Here is an 18,246-nt window from a genome sequence, read left to right as displayed (position 1 = left end):
CAAAGTGGTTCTTCAGCGATGTTCAAGACGTACCAAGTTGTCCTTGCACCACCGATATGGGTTCCATGATGCGCTCCATTCAAGCTGTTTCCACTTCTTCGCCGTGCGCAAGAAGGTTGCCCCGGGTGTCCACTCGGGGAGATACTTGACTGCAGCAATGATGAGCACATGTCCAGATGCGCTGATGACTCGCGTACGCACGTTGAGGAATCAGGTCGACCATCCACATGCCCGGCTCTGTCGCCCTGCTGAAGTTGTCCATCGAGGTGAAGGGAATCGTGATCATTGGGTCGTCCTCGCCCTTCACCGTGTAGCCATATGTGACGCGCATGATGATGGACGCAATCCGGCTATGTTACCATGAATACAGACAATCAAGAGACGAAGGGGAGCTAGACGCACAACTTGGTCTGTGAGATGAGCGCGCTCGGGTCATCGAGAATGCTCTTTGCGAGCTTGCGCGCCTCGGCCTCTTGAATATGATAGTAGCGCGAGACCATGGATGGATTGAACGTCTGCGCGACGATCTTGCGCTGCGCCCTGAAGGCATTGTTGTAGTTCTGGAGGGGCAATTCTGCGCCGTATCCTGAACTGGTCAGTGCTACATCAAGTACTGTCGTTCCTAAACAGACTCTCAGCGACGCACAGTTCACCCGCCATGACCTACAGGAGCGTCAGTGCACAGACAGACGGCTAAACCCAGGAGATGCTCACGAAATGCGGACGATCAGAATAGATAGCTGACCGTTTATCCAGCAGGTCCCTCGCAACTCGGCTAGAGTTGAGCACGATTATGTGCTCGCCGAGTGCTTCAAGATGTATGGTATCTCCTGCCCATACATGCAATCAGTGAGCATTGTATTTTCGACCCCGATCTTGAACCACACAAGCGAAAGGTATGCCTGCAAGAATATAGAGCACGCTCCGCTGTCTCAGTCCAACGTAGTTCCTTTGAGATGGCCATGGCTCGATAGGAAGGCCAATACCATGAAGACGATGCGGAGTCAAGTTAATGCGTGAAACAAAATGTCGTTATCGACAAGACAAGGTGACCACCTTCAGAGACAGAGCCTCTCGGTCTAGATGATGCAGTCGCTTTCGAGTTGAAAGGAGGCCTCGTAGCGCAGGCTTTATCCGCAGCTAAGCGGATTCATAGCGTATCAGGAAAACTGGCTCTGGGAATAGCAGCCCGCACATCAACTTATAGACACGCCGTTATGAGGGAGAGAGCCCCCACAAATATAAGATTATACTGCGACGATGCTCTCATGCATAGCTCATTGAAAGTATCTCAGTGCGTTCTAGTAGCAGGCTGAGTCAGTACGACCGCTACACCCTTAGCAGAGTGATTGGAGCGAAGAAGCGTAAGGTATTCAAATCGAGTGCGTAGTGCAGACCTTCAGGCGTAGGTGGCGGAAGTAACAGACGCCTGTAATAACCCTAACCCATTGACGGACACAAACATTGTTCTTGTACACTGAGTAGGCAGCAGCAAGCGAAGAAGAGGCGTAGTCCATGGAAATAGGTCTTTGCTTTCTTCTTAGATGAGACAAGAGGAACGATGAACGCACAACAGAACACGCTTTCGAGCAATCGTTGAAACTAGGACTCACCATACTTCGCGGCCCACTCCGAGTATGTCAACCATGGGCGGAATTGAGGGATATGCAATGTGTTGCCAAGGATTGGCAAACCAGATGGTCCAGGAGGGTATGGTGGTCGTGCAATCCGTGCAGCAATCGTCCTTACCACGATAAAGATGAAGAATGCGGCTGCTGCCAGAGTGTAGGTGTTTGCAATTACATTGCGACTGACCGCCGCGAGACCGATGGCAAAGCTTGCACCGAGAACAGTATCCATGGTGGTGGGTAGGTGTGCACGCGTATGCTTGCGAGACCCAGTGAAATAGGTCTTCAGGGCGAACACTGGCAGCGAGGTTAACGGAAGGAGTGCATATTCGCCATATGAAACTGCAGACGCTCGCCGGAGATAGCCTGGCAATTCCTGCCACGGCGTTCCCATATTTAGCATAGCCGAGGACATTCTCGGACCGCGTCTGAGACCCCTCGACATACGCACGTTTGATGTGTACAGCGGCTCCCCTGGTCCCGAGCGTTGTACATGCCGTATCGAACGGGATGTTTCCAACCTTTATGATCCGGGACCTCCTCTAGGCGTGACCAGTTCACCAAAAAAGATGAAACTTACTCACAACTCCAATTCACCTAGAGCTGTGCAGAATGAAATTGCTCTGCATGTATTGCGGTGGATCGTAGTGCAAGGCTACCGGCTCTAGACGAGACTGAGGGAAACTAACGCTCGCGCGACGTTTGACCAATGCTCGCGTGACGCTAGTGTGACGCTGGTGTGACGCTTGACTGATGCTTGACTGACGCTGAAAGTGACGTTCAGGTGAAGCATAGGGTTGCGCGCTTCGTTATTGTCCCAAATATCGGGTACTATCAGGCACGGATATAGACATAATAATCTGCATACAAGCACATATGGGTGTTATGACCATGCAAAAATAAAATCCGATGTTTTTGATACATGTTATGGCTCCATACCACCTATGTTGTGCGATCAGCGTCAGGCCGGAAGTGACCTCGCAAGCTATCACTGTGACGCTTCCGTGATGCTTTCGCAATGGTTCTGGGATGCTTTCCTGTCGCGGGACACGGGCGGCTCGCGGGTGGGAAAGTGCGCGCGCTTAGTCAGCGTGTCCCGGGACACGCACGTGAGCTCGCGCATGCATGCCGCCCTGTGCCGTGCTCCCCGCAACACTGGCCCCTGGACACGGCGGCGGCGGAAGCAAACTGTCGCGCACATCGTTTCCAGCATGCCGGCACGTTCCAGGCAGCGCGTGGGAGGGCGCACGCGTGCGTGCGCACGTCGTTGCGCATGGCACGGAGAGACGACAGCGCGCAGGCGGGTGGCAAATGGCCGTTTGGCTGCCAGCTCTCGTCCTTGCCTAATATGGCAAGCGTGTGGCGATTTCGCCCGCCCGCCCACGCGTGACGTGCGCACGCGATCTCGCGCCGTACAACGCCAGGGGTGGCGCACGCTGGTTCTCATGTTTCCTCTCGATGTCCGTGTGCTCCCTTGCGTGCATACCCATGTCCGCGCCGTCTGCCCCATCTGTCATCGACCTCACCTCGGCCAAACACGTCCAATTGCAGCATTGGATTGATGCCATCAATCAGAACACGGGCAAGAAGTTGATCGCGCTCTCGGGGAAGGTCGACAAGCTGTGGGAGTGCATGGCCCGGCACTATGGCCTCAATCTTGCCCAGGCAATCGAGCCCGCATCGCCTGCCTCCAGCCCACACCCCATCAACGAGGAGATCCAGTGCCGGCAGTGGGCGCATCTCCGTGATCTCGCTGACGAGTGGCGAGAGAAGGCTGCGCGGGGTGTGCTGTTTGTATTGGACGAGGATGCGGCCTGATTAGGTGCGCCAGCTGCATCGGTATTTGATGTCCCATCAATCTGACTTCCTTGCTTCTGCACAGCGCGCTCTCCCACACACTCGGCTGCAGCTCCCTTGCTGGTGAGCCCTGGCCTTTCGACTCCCATGGCTGCAGCTTCCTTGGCAAGCCTGCCCTCGACACCATCACACCAGGCCAAAATGACATTTGATACTGTCAGGTCATGGGTTGAAGCTGCACAGGCTGGCAATCCGTATGCAATTGCAGGCCTGTCGGTGGCGCAATGGCTGCTTGTACCCGATGGGACTTCTGTTGCCGGGCCTTCCTCGCTATTGGTTAATGTGAGTACCTTTCCCATACAGCTATGGATCCTTTCTGTCCCTGTTGACTTTGCCATTTTGTAGACTGTATCAATGTCTAATCAAGTACCTACTGCCAATGCAACTACATCACTAATCGAGGCAACATCGGAAGAACTGTTGACACCTTCCAGTGTTCAGGAGAACGACAGGGCCATTCTCGATGCATGCCAGAAGGACTTTGCTGCTCTTGAGCATGTCACCGGGATCCATGATGTCATTGCCCAGGTTGAAAACGGGTCTGTTGCAAGACTTCGCACACAATACGGAGGTACCTGGGCCTGGGAAACCATCAAGGTTGGCATCTGTCGTCGTGAATGTCTTTATGGGGAGCTGCAGGATGCATTTGGAGGTGACAAAGACCACTTTTATGCATTCTTTGCTGAGCCACCAGACCTGCGGAAAAGGCGCAAGCAGGATTCATTGCATGCATACAGGCTTGTGGTTGAAGCCATTCCTCACTGCAAGAAGGATATTGCTCACGAGCAGCTTAAGCCGGAATACCAAGATGTGTTCAGTACATTCTCAGAGCAGTGTTGGTGTGAAAGGTGGAAGAGCATGAACGATTGGGAGATTTGGCGGGAGCTTGGCTTAGAGTGGTATAGATAGTAGCCATAAATACCACTATTCATTTACATCACATACTGCTTTACATAGTGTGTGAATGCTTACCATCATTCCTATCGTAATCTACCATATACTCGTGATTGTCATTCGGAGAGTAGAAGTAGCAGAACATGGTGATTGCCTCCACCTGTGACCATCTGCCCCAAGCAGCTATTTCATCAATAGACCACGTAAGGAACGTACAGGATGGCTCGCACAAAGTCTGCGAGGTACTACAAACAACACCAAATACTATGGCATGCACTCGCCACAATTCCAAGTTCCAACAAACGAGACCCTTCTGTGAGCGTGGGAGCACCCTTCTTGAAGATGTGTACCTGCGTGCCGAGGTTAGGGGCATGCAGATGCATCCAATGCAAATGTACGTGCATGAGGGGTACTTTGAGAAAGGGGCTGCCACAATCATTTGTCTCACACAATATATATTTAGCTCATGTAGTTTATAGCCATTTGGTGTAATGGTCATTAGCATTAGCATTGTGTGTTTTTGGTGGCCGGGAGTTCGAATCCCATTCGTGTGGTTATATTTTGCTTTCGATAAAACTATTATTTGCGCTGGCCCGGCACAGATGCATCTTGCGCTGGTCTATTATACCAGATTGATGCATCTGTAGAACTGAAACTCTACATGTGTTGTCTGACGCATCTGGGCTGGTGTGAATTATCTGAGGTCTCCATGAATGTCAGAGTGTTCAGGTGTCTCAGATGCTATCAGACAGCTCAGACCAACTCAGATGTGGTGCACATTTGCTGATGTACCCTGAAAGTGCAACTTAGTGATTTGGTGTGATAATGTCCTTGGTACAACTAAATGAGTGACTTAGAGTCAATAGTGGCTGCACGTTGAGCAAATCAGGTGAAATTATACATGATGGGGTCAGGAGCAACATGAAAGGGGACTTGCATCAGTATGCGTCATGTATGATAATATGAACCAAAATGAGGGCAAATCTAATATGATATCAAGTGGTTATGTATGAAATACTGCCCAATCAAAAGAAGCGGACAGTGTGAACGTACCATGTATAATGAAACAAATATGGCAATAGCCACTGTGCATGAACGAATCAAGTCGCATCATGTATGATGGTGTCGGGAGTGATAGAGCTGCAAAAGAAATCACAATCTATCAGTGATTGTGTATGGAATAGTGCGCGAGCAGAGGAAGCAGGAAAATTGGATGTACCATGTATAACGAAAGAAATATGTTGCATCATATATGAGGGTGGCGGGAGTGATAGGGGCTGCAAAAGGAATCACAATCTGTAGTGATTATGTATGGAATAGCACATGGGTAGAGGAAGCGAGAAAAGCGAACGTACCATATATAATGATCCAAATATGCTGATAGTCACTGCACGCAAGCGAATCAGGTAGGGTCGTATATGACGGTGTCGTGAGCGACAGGGCTTGCAAACAGTAATAGGACCTACATTACATCAGCAAAACCAGATCCATCTTGCAATCTATTACATGATGACACAATCAATGTAATCAAGCACCATAATTGTACATGAGAGATATACAATTATCGAGGCGAGTCTGCTTTGGCAATATCCCAATCCATTGCAATAGGTGCAATACTGATGGTTATTGGCAAGGTGTCATATTTCTTGCATTATACGGTATGAGCTTGTCAGGCTACGGCAAAATTATGCCATCTGTACATCTAGGTCGAGATTATGTCTCTTATATCGGGTTGTAATCCAATGCTACCTTGCGCACAAATTGCAGTATTGTGTCTATTGTATTCCCATCTATGGTTTTGTCACAATCCGCTGGGTATGGCAACAAGTAATTGCCCGGATAGGCTCAGATCGTGGTCCCCTGGGTCCTCAGGACAGAAATATCACAAATCACGTATATTTTCTCGCAACAATACAGGTGTGGCAATCTACAGATTCCCGCCCGAAGCAGCCGTCTGCTCCTTCTGTAGACGTTGAGCCAGAAGCTAAGCTCCTGACATGCTAGCAGCCGCACCTGGTTCTAGTACTGGTGTTGTCTGAAATATTTGCCTCATTGAGGCATCAGCAAGACACTCAGGCCGCAGAGAGCAAGACTTACTCATCCAACCACTGGAGCAATTCTGTGTTGCGCTGAGCTGACAAAGGACCCGGGGCAGCCTCAAACCAGTCGACTATACTGTTGTAAAAGGTGCGGTAGTCAAACCCGTCGAGGTCATTGCTCCACGAATCGAAATCACTCAGTGTGAAATGTAACTAGTATGAAATGATGAGCTACGAGATGATAATCGACGTGGAGGATGGAACATACCAGCACACAAATATAGGCAATAACGCGCCCTGTAATGTGCTTCAAACCAATGATTTGCGTGACTGTACTGCGTTTGGTAGGAGCTCTCTTCTTTCGCTTCTTGCACAGTGGCTCACCACCTTCTGTGCGTCCAGATTCAGGATTGTCAGCATCTTCGACAGCTCCGGCAGACCTGGGGGATGTCAAAATTGATCTACATGCCTGCAGAACAGTTTAGTGCACGTCAAGCAATGAATCGGAGACCTACTGAAATCAGAATAGAACTCCGGAAGATACCCTCCTCTCGGTCATCTGGATTACTCTTAAAATGCACAAAAAGGAAAGCAGGCAAGTGGTGCGGTCCAATGTAAAACCTCGGGTTACCATCCTTGATTCCGGTACGTGTTCTAGATGTAAAAGGTCAAAAGTAATTACGAGTTCAACATGTGCGACCAAACGCACTCCTCATCGTCCCAGCTCCATTCAACTGGAATCAGTAAACATGCTGTTGCATCGTTATTGAAGCCACGGATCATCTTCAAGCCTGGATATTGTACAAGCGCAGTAACTGCTGGCAATCCCGGGGAAAGGTGCTGAAGCCAAGTTATGAAGTTCTTATTTAAGTTAGAGATGTCATCGCCACGTGCTGCATCAGCTCCCTTCCGCAACTTTTGGATATAGCTATACTATAAGCCAGCACCATACAATAATGCACTGCTGGCACACCTGTTTATATAACACCCCGATCTGACGGACTGGCAATGCAGATCCAGAGTCAGGATTGAAGGATTTCATCACCAGAGGGAGATGGTACACCATTGCGTGATATGCTCTATAGGTGCGCTCGTTGTCGGCACTACAACACACATCTTTTATCACTGTAGACATATTCATATTAATGAACAAACCTATGCTGCAGACAGCGGCCGCTGCCCTCATTGCTGTCAGATAAGTCTTCCGCTTCCATGCATCGATCGTGTTCAGCAAAGAGGTCTGCCGGATTGTCGTAGAGTGACACAACACGTCGGAAAGCCCGTCCCATGTGGGCATGCGACTCGGATCTAAGTAACCAGTTGTAATTGACAGAAAACAATCAAATGGTATAAACTACTCACAAAGGCATTACAACAGGGTCCGCATCAGCTTCTTTGAGAAATGCATTTTCTGAACTCAGTTCAGCTAGCTGACGTTTAAGACGAGCAACAGTCTCAGCAAGAAATGAAGGATGTATAGGAGGGGTAGACTGGTCATGCAGCGCAGCTGCAGAACTGGTTGGTGATGCTGTAGCTGATACAATGGTCTATACTCCTATATTGATGCCTGACTCATAGACAACGAGCGAGGACTTATGGACAGTACATCGTCCTAAAGATCAAGCGAGGAAGTCGAGAATGACCACTACCCCAAGCGAGGAGGAGCAGAGACTTGAATGAATAACCAGGTCGAACTTAGGGTTCGACCGACTAATGGTAGTTATACAAGTACCGGCTACGCACGGACCACTGTGTCTGTGTGGTCGTGTTAGTAAAGAAGGAAACGTAGTGGTATGATACCAGGCATGAAGTGCGCACGGACCCCATTATGTAAGCTACATAATGTTCAACCTGCGGGTGAGCGCTAAGACAGGCACCAGTATGGGCGCTAGTAGTACAAGAAATAGAATGGAAAGATAAATGTTTCAGTAGCTGTTGCATGCGACATGGTGCGAGATGGTGGAGTGAAAAAGGCAGTGGTTTGCTGAACAAATTTATATCATTCAGGGCCTAGCTCGGACACAAAGCCCTACCCAGCCTTCGGTGGCTTGGCCTGGCCTTATACAGCTTGGGCTGGGCTTGATATGGCTCAGTATGAGCCAGGCCCGACCACATCAGGCTTCAAAGCCCCACCTAGATCCAGTGAGCAACTCGTCATTCTAGTGGTGTGCTGAAGTACTCACTCTGCACAACAATCTCTCTGGTTGAAGCTACGAGCCGTGTCTGTCTATGACTCTGTAACTCAGATGAGGCTAGACCATCAAGCTTCACGATTCACCTTGTTTCTTGTACTCGTACTTCTTCTCTGTATGCACCATTGTATAGAAAAGAAGTGCTGCTTCACAACAAACAAGACTTCACTTCTCAAACATCACTGTAATCAATGTGCTGAGTATCAGCAAACAATTCTCCAAGATGCTGCAAAGTATCGAGAGTTGCGGACTCGCCAGAAAGCCAAAAGGGAAGAGAAGATAAGAAAGGCAGCCACGGGGCAGGCCATACAATCCCATAGTCAGGATGCGGTCAGTATTTCTCAACTATTTGTCAATGAGGTGATTCACTCACTTGTATGTTGCATTTGAAGCCTATGGTGGTCGACGAGACAAGCTCAGATGTGTACGTGGGCAATAATGACTATACAGACTTGCCCGGCCCTTCGACTGGGTCAGTATCGGATGCACCAAGTAGGGATGTCGCTGTGGAAATTGGTCGACCAACACGTGAATGGAGGCTGCCGAGACACTATCAGTCTATGCAAGACATAACGTGTGTTCGGCATGTCAGCTGACATCTTGATGTCATACCGGAGGGCCCGTCCCCTGCCATTAATCCTGAGCCTATCATGGATGCACCTCCTAATCCCAGTGCTGTGCGGCGTGTAATCCTACATGTCCGGGACTCCATGTGAACTGCGGTTAATGCATTCGGTGTCCTCCGTGAGTATCTGCATTGCCCCTTGTTTGATCCAGATGCAGCAGTGCGTCCGGAGGATCTCGCAGACTATCGCAACAAGGGGCCCTGCAAAGATATACAGGGGGGATTGTTAAACAGCGATTCTTTCACTTCAACATCCACACCACCAGCCGACAGAGCACCACCGTGGCCCTTCGCGAATATGTCTATCTGGTGGCTGATGAACTGGTTTAGCTCTGGAAGTGGTCAGAAATCAGCGGGAGAAACAAATCGTCTTGTGCATGACGTTCTCCTCGCAGATGACTTCGCAGCATCCGACCTGCATCATTTCAGGGTTGCGCGTGAAGCAAAGCGCATAGATGGCTCTGAGGAAGACACACCAGATGTCGCATCAGATGCCCAGTCAGCCCCATTTGCTGGTGATGGATGGAGAAAGACATCCGTTGACATAGACATTCCGACAGGTGAACGAGACAGCCCCGAATCTCCTGGTTATAAAACCTTCTCCATTAGCGGTCTTCACTATCGGCCACTTATCAGTGTAATTCGATCCGCTTTTGCAGAGCCCCTGGCTCGCCAATTTCATCTCTTTCCCTTCAAGCTCCTTTGGCAATCGACATCTGCATCGCACACTGAACGTGTCTATGATGAGCTCTATACTTCTGATGCTTGGCTTCAAGCACACGACGACCTTCAGAGGCAGCCTCCGGAGCCAGGCTGTCAGCTAGAACGAGTGATTGTGGGACTGATGTTCTGGTCTGACTCAATGCACCTTGCGAATTTTGGATCAGCAAAAGTGTGGCCGATCTATCTTTATTTTGGCAATCTGTCGAAATATATTCGTGCTTGTCCGAGTAAGCACGCAGGTCATCATGTAGCCTATATTCCAAGCGTGAGTGTTTACTCAACATTTATTTAGCTTGTATGTTAATAACATTGATCTAGCTTCCCGACAAGGTGTAGGAATTCATCAACTCTTTTCGCAGCGATGCAGGAGAGAAGAGTTCCGCGCTACTCACACATTGTCGCCGTGAACTCTTTCATGCGATCTGGAAGCACCTACTTGATGCAGACTTCGTGCATGCATACAAGTATGGCATCGTTATCCAATGTGCTGATGGTGTCTGGAGACGGGTTTATCCTCAAATATTCACATATTCAGCTGATTATCCCGAAAAGTACATACATGAGTATATCACGTTATACGTGAACCTAATATGGCCACAGAGTCTTAATCACTACATTGAGGGACAATGGCCAATGTCCTTGTCCATGATGCCTCACACTTAAGACTGACCTTTGGAAAACGGGCTACAAGCATGATCTCCGCTGTCGGGAGGCCCCTGGTATCATCAGGACATGGACATCTCGTGTTCGAGATCTTGTGCTTTCTGCTCGTGAAGGCATCTACCAACAAGGTCTCGGAGTTACAAGTGCAGCCATACAGAGATTGCTCAAGCCTCAATTGCTTGTACCGACCTTGGTATGTGCATAACTACTGTGTCCTACTATTTATATCATTCATAATCGTCATCAAGAATGCATTTACCAGCTGTCTGGGAGATTCTTTCGATGTCTTCTCAATTCTTCCTGTCGATTTCATGCACGAAGTTGAACTTGGAGTATGGAAGGCACTGTTCACTCATTTGATTCGTATTCTCTATGCAGTTGCTCCATCAGGACAAATGGTTGTCGAATTGAATCATCGGTAGGTGTCCTTTTTTGTAAGTGATGTCTACTCAATGGCATTATATCACAAACAAATAGATTTCGTCAAATCCCTCCATTTGGATGTACCACCATCCGTAGATTCTCAGAGAATGTCTCGGAAATGAAGAAGATGGCAGCACGCAACTATGAGGACCTTCTGCAGGTATCCATCAATCTCTTTCCGGAGGAAATGATATACTCATCTCTGCAGTGCTCAATCACAGCTTTCGAGGGCTTGCTACCCTCTGAGTTCGACAATGTCATCATGTCGCTTCTGTACCGCTTTGCAGAGTGGCATGCACTCGCAAAGCTGCGCATGCATACAGACTCTACATTAGACAGATTGCGACAGATCACTGAACAGCTCGGGAAATGCTTGCGACACTTCCATGATCATGTCTGCCCAGCATTCAAGACTGTCGAGCTTCCAAAGGAAGCACGAGCGCGAACTCGACAAGACCAGCAGCGAGCATCTATGACACAGAATAACCAAAAACCATCTGGTGAAACCCATCGATTGAAGGCTTTCAATCTCTGCACATACAAGCATCATGCTTTTGGTGATTATGCCCATCTCATACCACGTCTCAGAACCACTGACTCGTACACGACACAAACTGTAAGTCACAATGCATACCTCTGTTGTTTTGTAATTCTGATTTATTGTAACGAATATTAGGGCGAACTTGAACATCAGCAAACCAAGTGACACTATGCACTTACCAACAAAAATGATCCCGCGAGCCAACTCACGAGACTGGAGCGGTGTGAGACCCAGCTGCGCCGACTAGGGGATGAAGAGAAGCTGCGCTGCCGCCCTCAACACGTCAGCTTCGTGGATTCCGAGCCGCTACCATACACAGACATCCATATGCACCATCATATGTCCGATTCAATGAGCTATCCCCGTCATCTTTTTGCCTTTGTACATGAGCTTGGAACCGATCCAGCTGTTAAGGTAAGCATGGCAAGCATACAGCGATATGCATCCCGGGCCTGATGTCTGTTTACTGTGCAGAACTTCATTCCCCAACTGAAGAATCACCTTTTATCTCGCCTTCTTGGCTTGGACTTCGACGGGAACAAACATGAGTACATGGCAGCACAGTGTGACTCCGTGATCATACTGGGAAACAAGATTTACCATCACAAAGTCTTACGGGTGAACTACACGATATACGACATACGACGGAACCAGGATTCCATGAACTCACACGCTCATTGTGACATTATGATTCATTCTTGTGAGTCGGGTCCGGGAGTCCATCCGTACTGGTATGCTCGTGTTATTGGAATATTCCACGCCTCCGTTGTTCATGCTGACGCCACGGCCACCAATTGCTCACTTCAACGCATCGAGTTTCTTTGGGTACGCTGGTTCGGCATCGATCCTGATCACCAATACGGATCCTACCGAGCATGTCTCCCCAAGATCGGGTTTGTTCCCGAATCAGACCCATGTGCATTTGGCTTCCTCGACCCTTCTCTGGTCATTAGAGGGTGTCATCTGATACCAACCTTTGCTGATGGTCGCACTTCGGAGCTACTCAGTTGCCCTGATTCCATAGCGCGAACCGCTGGTGAGGTGGATGACTGGGCATCTTATTATGTCAACATGTAGGCTTAGTTTTATTTCACTAGGATGGCAGCTGACACTGGCTCCCAGTTTCATTGACAGGGATATGTTCATGCGGTATCAAGGCTGCGGAATTGGACATGGCCCGCATCAATCAGCATGTGACGGACACGCTGAGCAATACAATGAGATGCCCATTCCAACCACGAGTGGTGTAACACAGGTGGAAGATGACGACAACAGCGTATATGAGATTCCTGGCAGCGTGGCGAGCAGTATTCCAGGTATGAGCGAGTCCGATGATGATAAGAGCAGAGACTCGGACTCGGACGATGATGGAACATCTTCAGACTTGTCAGATGAACTTGGGCCTGAGGACGGCGAGGACCCTCTGGACTCGGAGGACGAAGCAATCTCGTTGTATTAGGTGTATCAATGTGACGGATTTCGAGGTCTTACTATCTGTATGATTGTCAGCATACAGTGTCGGAATCTATACAATACATAGTGTAATTGAAATGAGTATATTTATGAAAGCACATACCAACCCTTCACAAACTGTGACAATAACTGGCCATTCATACCACCAAGGAAAATTATGGCGACAAACCTGCAATGGATTATAACACGCAACCATTATTGTTACGGTTCTTTCATTACAGACATACTATTTGGATCATATGGAACTCTCTTTTCTTCTTTTCCTATCACGTCTCCATATATGGTATCTATTACTTACACATGTATTCCTCATGTATGCTTATCACTCTCTTCACTGATATGCCTATTTCACTATCTGTAGTCATATGTAGTTTGTCATGTAGTTCATGCAATATATAAGCAGGCTGAAGCTGAGGTCGTTCCTCAGTCTTCAGTTGGCCATTCAAAGCTAAAATCTAGCCGTGTCATTAACTGAAGACTACCACACTCCGAACTCGCTTGACCGGTATTACCGCGTCTTTCAAACCCTTGCACTTCGAGAGTGACCACCCTCCGGTATTAAACCCGGGCTTCATAGGGCAAAGAACTCTCTAAAGTGCAAGTCACCACATCTGCCATACTCTGGGGCGAACCACCACAACCCTGCTCTCTCATCCGACACTCATCAATCAACCAAGACAACACAGTCTTGCAGAGCCGGGCACCAGGCTTAAGGTGTAGCCATTATTGGCATTCTTTTCTACCGCCCACCGCAGGCACTTTGACAAGGGTAGATAGCTACGTACAGAGCCGGTCGACTCAAAATGAACCTTCGGGAAGTTTACCTTCAGTGGTAGCTTCCAAGGGGCTGAACCCCCTCCATGATTAGGGAACCCACTGCATAATAATCAAAAGCAGCACGGGCCTCACAGCGATCGCGAATCGAGTTGATTACTGCGGAGCCTAGATAAGTAGTAGTAGGCTAGTGTAGCAATACTTTGTCCCTGCGAGTTACCCCTATTGGCTAAGAGGAAGACTTAGCGGTAGGAACAGGGAACCTTTACACCTTCCGGATAGAATGGCTGTGCAGGCTCAGATAGCCTTTTTGGGTTGATCCTGTTCAGGTGACAGGGGACCAGGCAGCGCATGGTTTTCATAGACCCAAAAGCGGTCTGGTTTTGGAAATTGGGTTCCGGGGTCAGGAAATCCCCGAGGAGCAGAGCAATTGAGGTCGGAAGCTCCACCGACTAGCCCTTGAATAGGCAATAGGAAACCAGGGTCAGGAAGTCCCAGGGTACCGGAAAGTCTAGGTTGAGAGCCCTAGCCTAGGTAAGAAGCCTAGCAACGCGTACGGAAGGCTCCGAGGTCAGGAAATCCTCGAAAAAAGCTCAATGTCACACGCCGTATGAGACCCACTCGCACGCGACCCTTCACGTCATGGCTCGAGGACATCACATCACTCGAGAAGTCCACACCACTCGCAGGGTGGCTCCCCACGTTTTCCTATTCCTGCTGACAACGATACACAGATGCCGGATGAACAACTGGTACAACCTCAGGTGCCATTGCGCCAACCGTGCGCACGCCATCCACCTCGATCCCCTCCCCAACCTGCCCCGGTTCCACCCACCGGACAAGGACAGCCTGATCCCGCTATGGCTATCTTCACGAATGCCTTTGCGCAGATAGCCCAAATGCTGCAGCTGATGCAACAGGGCCAGCAGCACGGATCAGCAGGCAGGAAGTCTCTGGTGAACAAACCAGAAGATTTCACCAGAGAAAAGGAGAAGTACGAGAAGTGGAAGATGGAGGTGTTGCTCTATCTAGAGGACCACAATGTCACGGACAACACGAGGATGATCAACATCATCATCAGCTTTGTCCGCGGTCCAAAAGTAGATGCATACATTCGTCTCCTTTACACAACTCAGTGCGCACAGGGGGTGTGGAAAATTACGGCCCAGAGGGTCTGGGAGTTGTTCGACAACCACTTCCTGGACATCAGTCTGAGGGAAAAGGCCCAGCAGAAGCTGGAGTACATTCAGCAAGGCAGCCGATCAGCCGATGACTTCCTCATCGAATTCGAGGACCTGGTCAACCAGGCCCAATATGACCTCACCGCGGATCATGTGATCCGACTGCTCAAAAGAGGCGCAAGCCAACAGATTGTAGATCAGATTTACATGAGTGGCAACCTCCCGGTAACCACCGAGCAGTGGGTGAGAAGGATTCAGGGGATAGACCGGAACTGGAGGATGAGACAGGAGGAGAAAGCTTTGTGGAGCCGCTACCACAGCACATCAAACGCTTCTGGAAGCAAGCCGGCACAACAACCGGCTCGTCAAGCTGCTCCAGCAGTATCACAAAGAACCCCTGGAATCATTCCAGTAGCTGCGCCGGCGTACACGCCAAGGAGAGATGCAACGGGAACATTGTATCAAGGAGGAGGACAGCCAATGCAAGTAGATCGCACTTGCATCAAATGTGGAAGGAAGCAGACCGAGAAAGGAACGTGCGGAGGATATTGGCACATGCTGAACCGGCCAGCAGATTACCAACCCCAAAGAGTGCAGGAGGTAACTGTTGAGCAGTCGGCGGCACAAGTGGACACTGAAAACCCCGCTACGGTCAACCTGGACAATGATGACCAGGGACTAAATTATTTACGAGGACTATATGCAAGCAAGCCCGAGCTTTTCGCAAAGGCGGGTTTTCGCTTCGGCAACAACTGAATGCACCAGTTGCCCTGCCAATTATGAATAGGTTTTCACCTCTTTCGGACAGCGTGGATCTCATCGAAGATGATGATGTATCCCCTACGGACATACATACACGTGATACACTATTTATACCTACCTACAAAGCGGAGGCATCTCACAATGAGCGCGGCAGTGCTACAACTGTGCTTAATTCCTCCAACAAAAATACAAAAACATCGAAAAAGAATTCGAGTGCATCGAAACCAAAACCCGCACTAAAGATCTATCTTGACGATCCAAGAGCCATAGCTCCAAAGCGACAAATGGAGGGCTCCGTTGGATACAATCTTTACGCGGCAGAAGATTTATTTATAGCTGCACATTCTCGCATGCTAGTAGACACAGGAATCCGAATGAAGATGCCGAAAGGCGTATACGGTCGAATCGCACCACGATCTGGACTCGCAGTCAAAGGTCTAGATGTGGGCGCTGGTGTAATTGATCCTGATTACACTGGATGACTTAAGGTCCTCCTCATCAATAATTCGGACAAGGAATTCCATGTTGAATATAGCATGAGAATTGTGCAGTTGATTATGGAATGCGCCGAGGTCCCGGAAATAGACATTGTCGCAGGAACAATTCAGGACACTAGTAGAGGTAGTAGTGGCTTTGGCAGCACTGGAGAAAAGCTCCGAGGAACAGTTGTTGTCAAATGTGTAGGTCGTGGTAGACAGATGGAGTTGCCTATCGCAGTCATCATTCCAGAAACGGAAAAGGTGATCGACACGTGAGCGTTATTAGACTCAGGAAGCATGGGCTCGTGCATTGATAGGAATTTTGTGGTACGACATGGTATTGAAGTACACAAAATCACCAATCCTATCAAAGTTTATAATGCAGATGGGACAACAAACTCTGGGGGAAGGATCACGGACTATGTAGAACTCGTAGTAGGCACTGGGAAACACAAGGAAAAACATCAATTCCTTGTAACTGAATTACAGAGTGCAGATATATTCTTGGGCTTTGATTGGATTCAGCACCATAATCCAACCATCGATTGGCAGTGCAAGCTGTTAAAATTTGATCGATGCCCAGAATCATGCTCTGTTTTCAGCGAAAACCTAGTCAAACACGAGGATCGCATATTTATGATGGATAGCAACGCATGGCTTAGAACCGTCCACGATTGCAAAGAGTACCTTCGCGCCAACACTACGGACATAGCGATAGCGGAGGGAAAATACAAAGCTAAAAAGATGGAGGAAGTAGTTCCGGAACACTACCGAGATTTTGCCGACGTGTTCTCAGAAGACACATTTAACACTCTACCGGATCGGAAGCTGTGGGACCACGCAATAGAACTCCTTCCAGGAGCTAAACCCTATTGCGGAAAGGTCTACCCCATGGCTCTCCACAAGCAGAAGGCGCTAGATGAATTTCTAGAAGAAAATCTCAAAACCAGACAAATCAGACCCTTGAAGTCACCATGGGGGGCTCCATTCTTCTTTGTAAAGAAAAAGGACGGGAAATCGCGGCCTGTGCAGGACTATCGTAAATTAAATGAGATGACAAAGAAAAACAAATACCCTTTGCCACTTATCTCAGAACTTTTGAACAAGCTGAAAAACTGTCGTTATTTCTCGAAGCTGGACATACGTTGGGGATACAACAACGTTTGTATGAAAAAGGGTGATGAAGAAAAAGGCGCGTTCATCACGAACCGTGGCCTTTACGAACCCCTGGTCATGTTCTTTGGCCTTACGAACTCCCCGTCCACCTTCCAAATGATGATGAACAACTTGTTCTATGAGATGATCATGCAAGGGAAGGCCATCGTTTATTTAGATGATATTTTGATATTCTCTGACGATTTGCAAACACATCGTGAGGACACAAGACATGTCTTAGATATTCTCAGGCAGAATAAACTCAGGTGTAAGCCGGAAAAATGCGAATTTGAAAAGTCAGAAGTAGAATAACTCAGACATCTTATTTCTTATGGCACGAATGGACCCCGGAAAAGTGGCTGCGGTGGCAGACTGGCCCGAGCCTACCTGTAAGAAGGACTTACAAAGTTTCCTGGGATTTGCGAACTTTTACTGTAGATTTGTGAAGGACTTCGCACGGATTGTGACGCCTTTGAACCGGCTGACTGGCAATGTCGATTGGATCTGGGGGGCAGACACTAAGATGGTGTTCGAGATGCTCAAGGATACCATGACCAACGCCCCGGTTCTCGGTATACCAACCGACACAGACCCTTTTAGAGTAGAAGTCGACACATTGAAATACGCTGTCGGCGCCGTACTTTCGCAGAAACAGAATGATGTTTGGCATCCTGTCTGTTTCTTATCTCATAGTCTGTCTCCCGCTGAGAGGAACTATGAAATTTACGATAGAGAACTTTTAGCTATTATTGTAGCTTTAGAAGAGTGGCGACACTTCTTACTGAGTGCTGCGCATACGGTAGAAGTCTGGACGGACCACAAAAACCTAGAGTACTT

At 48.7% G+C, this 18,246-nt stretch overlaps 6 protein-coding genes across 6 annotated transcripts in view; 4 read left to right on the top strand and 2 right to left on the bottom strand.

The window, feature by feature from the left end:
• The window catches only part of POSPLADRAFT_1180741 (hypothetical protein), a gene marked incomplete at its 3' end in the record, with an annotated part of 3,606 nt that extends 1,724 nt beyond the window's left edge, over nucleotides 1–1,882 (bottom strand). Inside the window, exons 1-6 of the mRNA XM_024488780.1 lie at nucleotides 1,614–1,882; nucleotides 715–830; nucleotides 647–663; nucleotides 403–591; nucleotides 202–350; nucleotides 34–149 (exon numbers count right to left, since the gene is read on the bottom strand). Of these exons, the coding sequence (XP_024339420.1) occupies nucleotides 34–149; nucleotides 202–350; nucleotides 403–591; nucleotides 647–663; nucleotides 715–830; nucleotides 1,614–1,860 (834 nt within the window). The 5' untranslated portion in view covers nucleotides 1,861–1,882. The remainder of the gene's footprint in view (nucleotides 1–33; nucleotides 150–201; nucleotides 351–402; nucleotides 592–646; nucleotides 664–714; nucleotides 831–1,613) is intronic.
• Nucleotides 1,883–3,116: 1,234 nt separating this feature from the next.
• On the top strand, nucleotides 3,117–4,394 carry POSPLADRAFT_1046064 (hypothetical protein; the record flags this gene model as incomplete). Its single annotated transcript, XM_024478939.1, has 3 exons — nucleotides 3,117–3,411; nucleotides 3,538–3,767; nucleotides 3,831–4,394. 3 exons carry the CDS (start codon nucleotides 3,117–3,119, stop codon nucleotides 4,392–4,394), a joined length of 1,089 nt encoding a protein of 362 aa, XP_024339419.1.
• Nucleotides 4,395–5,479: 1,085 nt separating this feature from the next.
• POSPLADRAFT_1141729 (hypothetical protein) lies at nucleotides 5,480–7,201 on the bottom strand (the record flags this gene model as incomplete). The annotated part of the gene is made up of 7 exons (XM_024485338.1): nucleotides 5,480–5,519; nucleotides 5,599–5,656; nucleotides 5,735–5,841; nucleotides 6,477–6,631; nucleotides 6,803–6,858; nucleotides 6,930–7,072; nucleotides 7,128–7,201. 7 exons carry the CDS (start codon nucleotides 7,199–7,201, stop codon nucleotides 5,480–5,482), a joined length of 633 nt encoding a protein of 210 aa, XP_024339418.1.
• Nucleotides 7,202–9,872: 2,671 nt separating this feature from the next.
• Nucleotides 9,873–10,462, top strand: POSPLADRAFT_1117667 (hypothetical protein; the record flags this gene model as incomplete). Its single annotated transcript, XM_024483486.1, has 2 exons — nucleotides 9,873–10,229; nucleotides 10,295–10,462. Coding segments are annotated over 2 exons (525 nt in total), but the record flags the coding sequence as incomplete, so codon positions are not given.
• A 470-nt stretch (nucleotides 10,463–10,932) lies between these two features.
• On the top strand, nucleotides 10,933–13,044 carry POSPLADRAFT_1141311 (hypothetical protein; the record flags this gene model as incomplete). Its single annotated transcript, XM_024485285.1, has 8 exons — nucleotides 10,933–11,039; nucleotides 11,099–11,204; nucleotides 11,253–11,644; nucleotides 11,721–11,808; nucleotides 11,844–11,999; nucleotides 12,060–12,410; nucleotides 12,610–12,650; nucleotides 12,708–13,044. 8 exons carry the CDS (start codon nucleotides 10,933–10,935, stop codon nucleotides 13,042–13,044), a joined length of 1,578 nt encoding a protein of 525 aa, XP_024339416.1.
• Nucleotides 13,045–14,692: 1,648 nt separating this feature from the next.
• Nucleotides 14,693–15,503, top strand: POSPLADRAFT_1046061 (hypothetical protein; the record flags this gene model as incomplete). Its single annotated transcript, XM_024478938.1, has 2 exons — nucleotides 14,693–15,256; nucleotides 15,429–15,503. The coding sequence occupies 2 exons, from the start codon at nucleotides 14,693–14,695 to the stop codon at nucleotides 15,501–15,503; spliced, it is 639 nt and encodes a 212-aa protein (XP_024339415.1).
• Between the last annotated feature and the right edge of the window lie 2,743 nt (nucleotides 15,504–18,246).

Source organism: Postia placenta, assembly GCF_002117355.1.
Source record: "Postia placenta MAD-698-R-SB12 unplaced genomic scaffold POSPLAscaffold_6, whole genome shotgun sequence".
Lineage (NCBI taxonomy): Eukaryota > Fungi > Basidiomycota > Agaricomycetes > Polyporales > Adustoporiaceae > Rhodonia > Rhodonia placenta.
The sequence above is the reverse complement of the archived record's forward strand: the minus strand, read 5'-3'. Positions and strand labels throughout refer to the sequence as shown.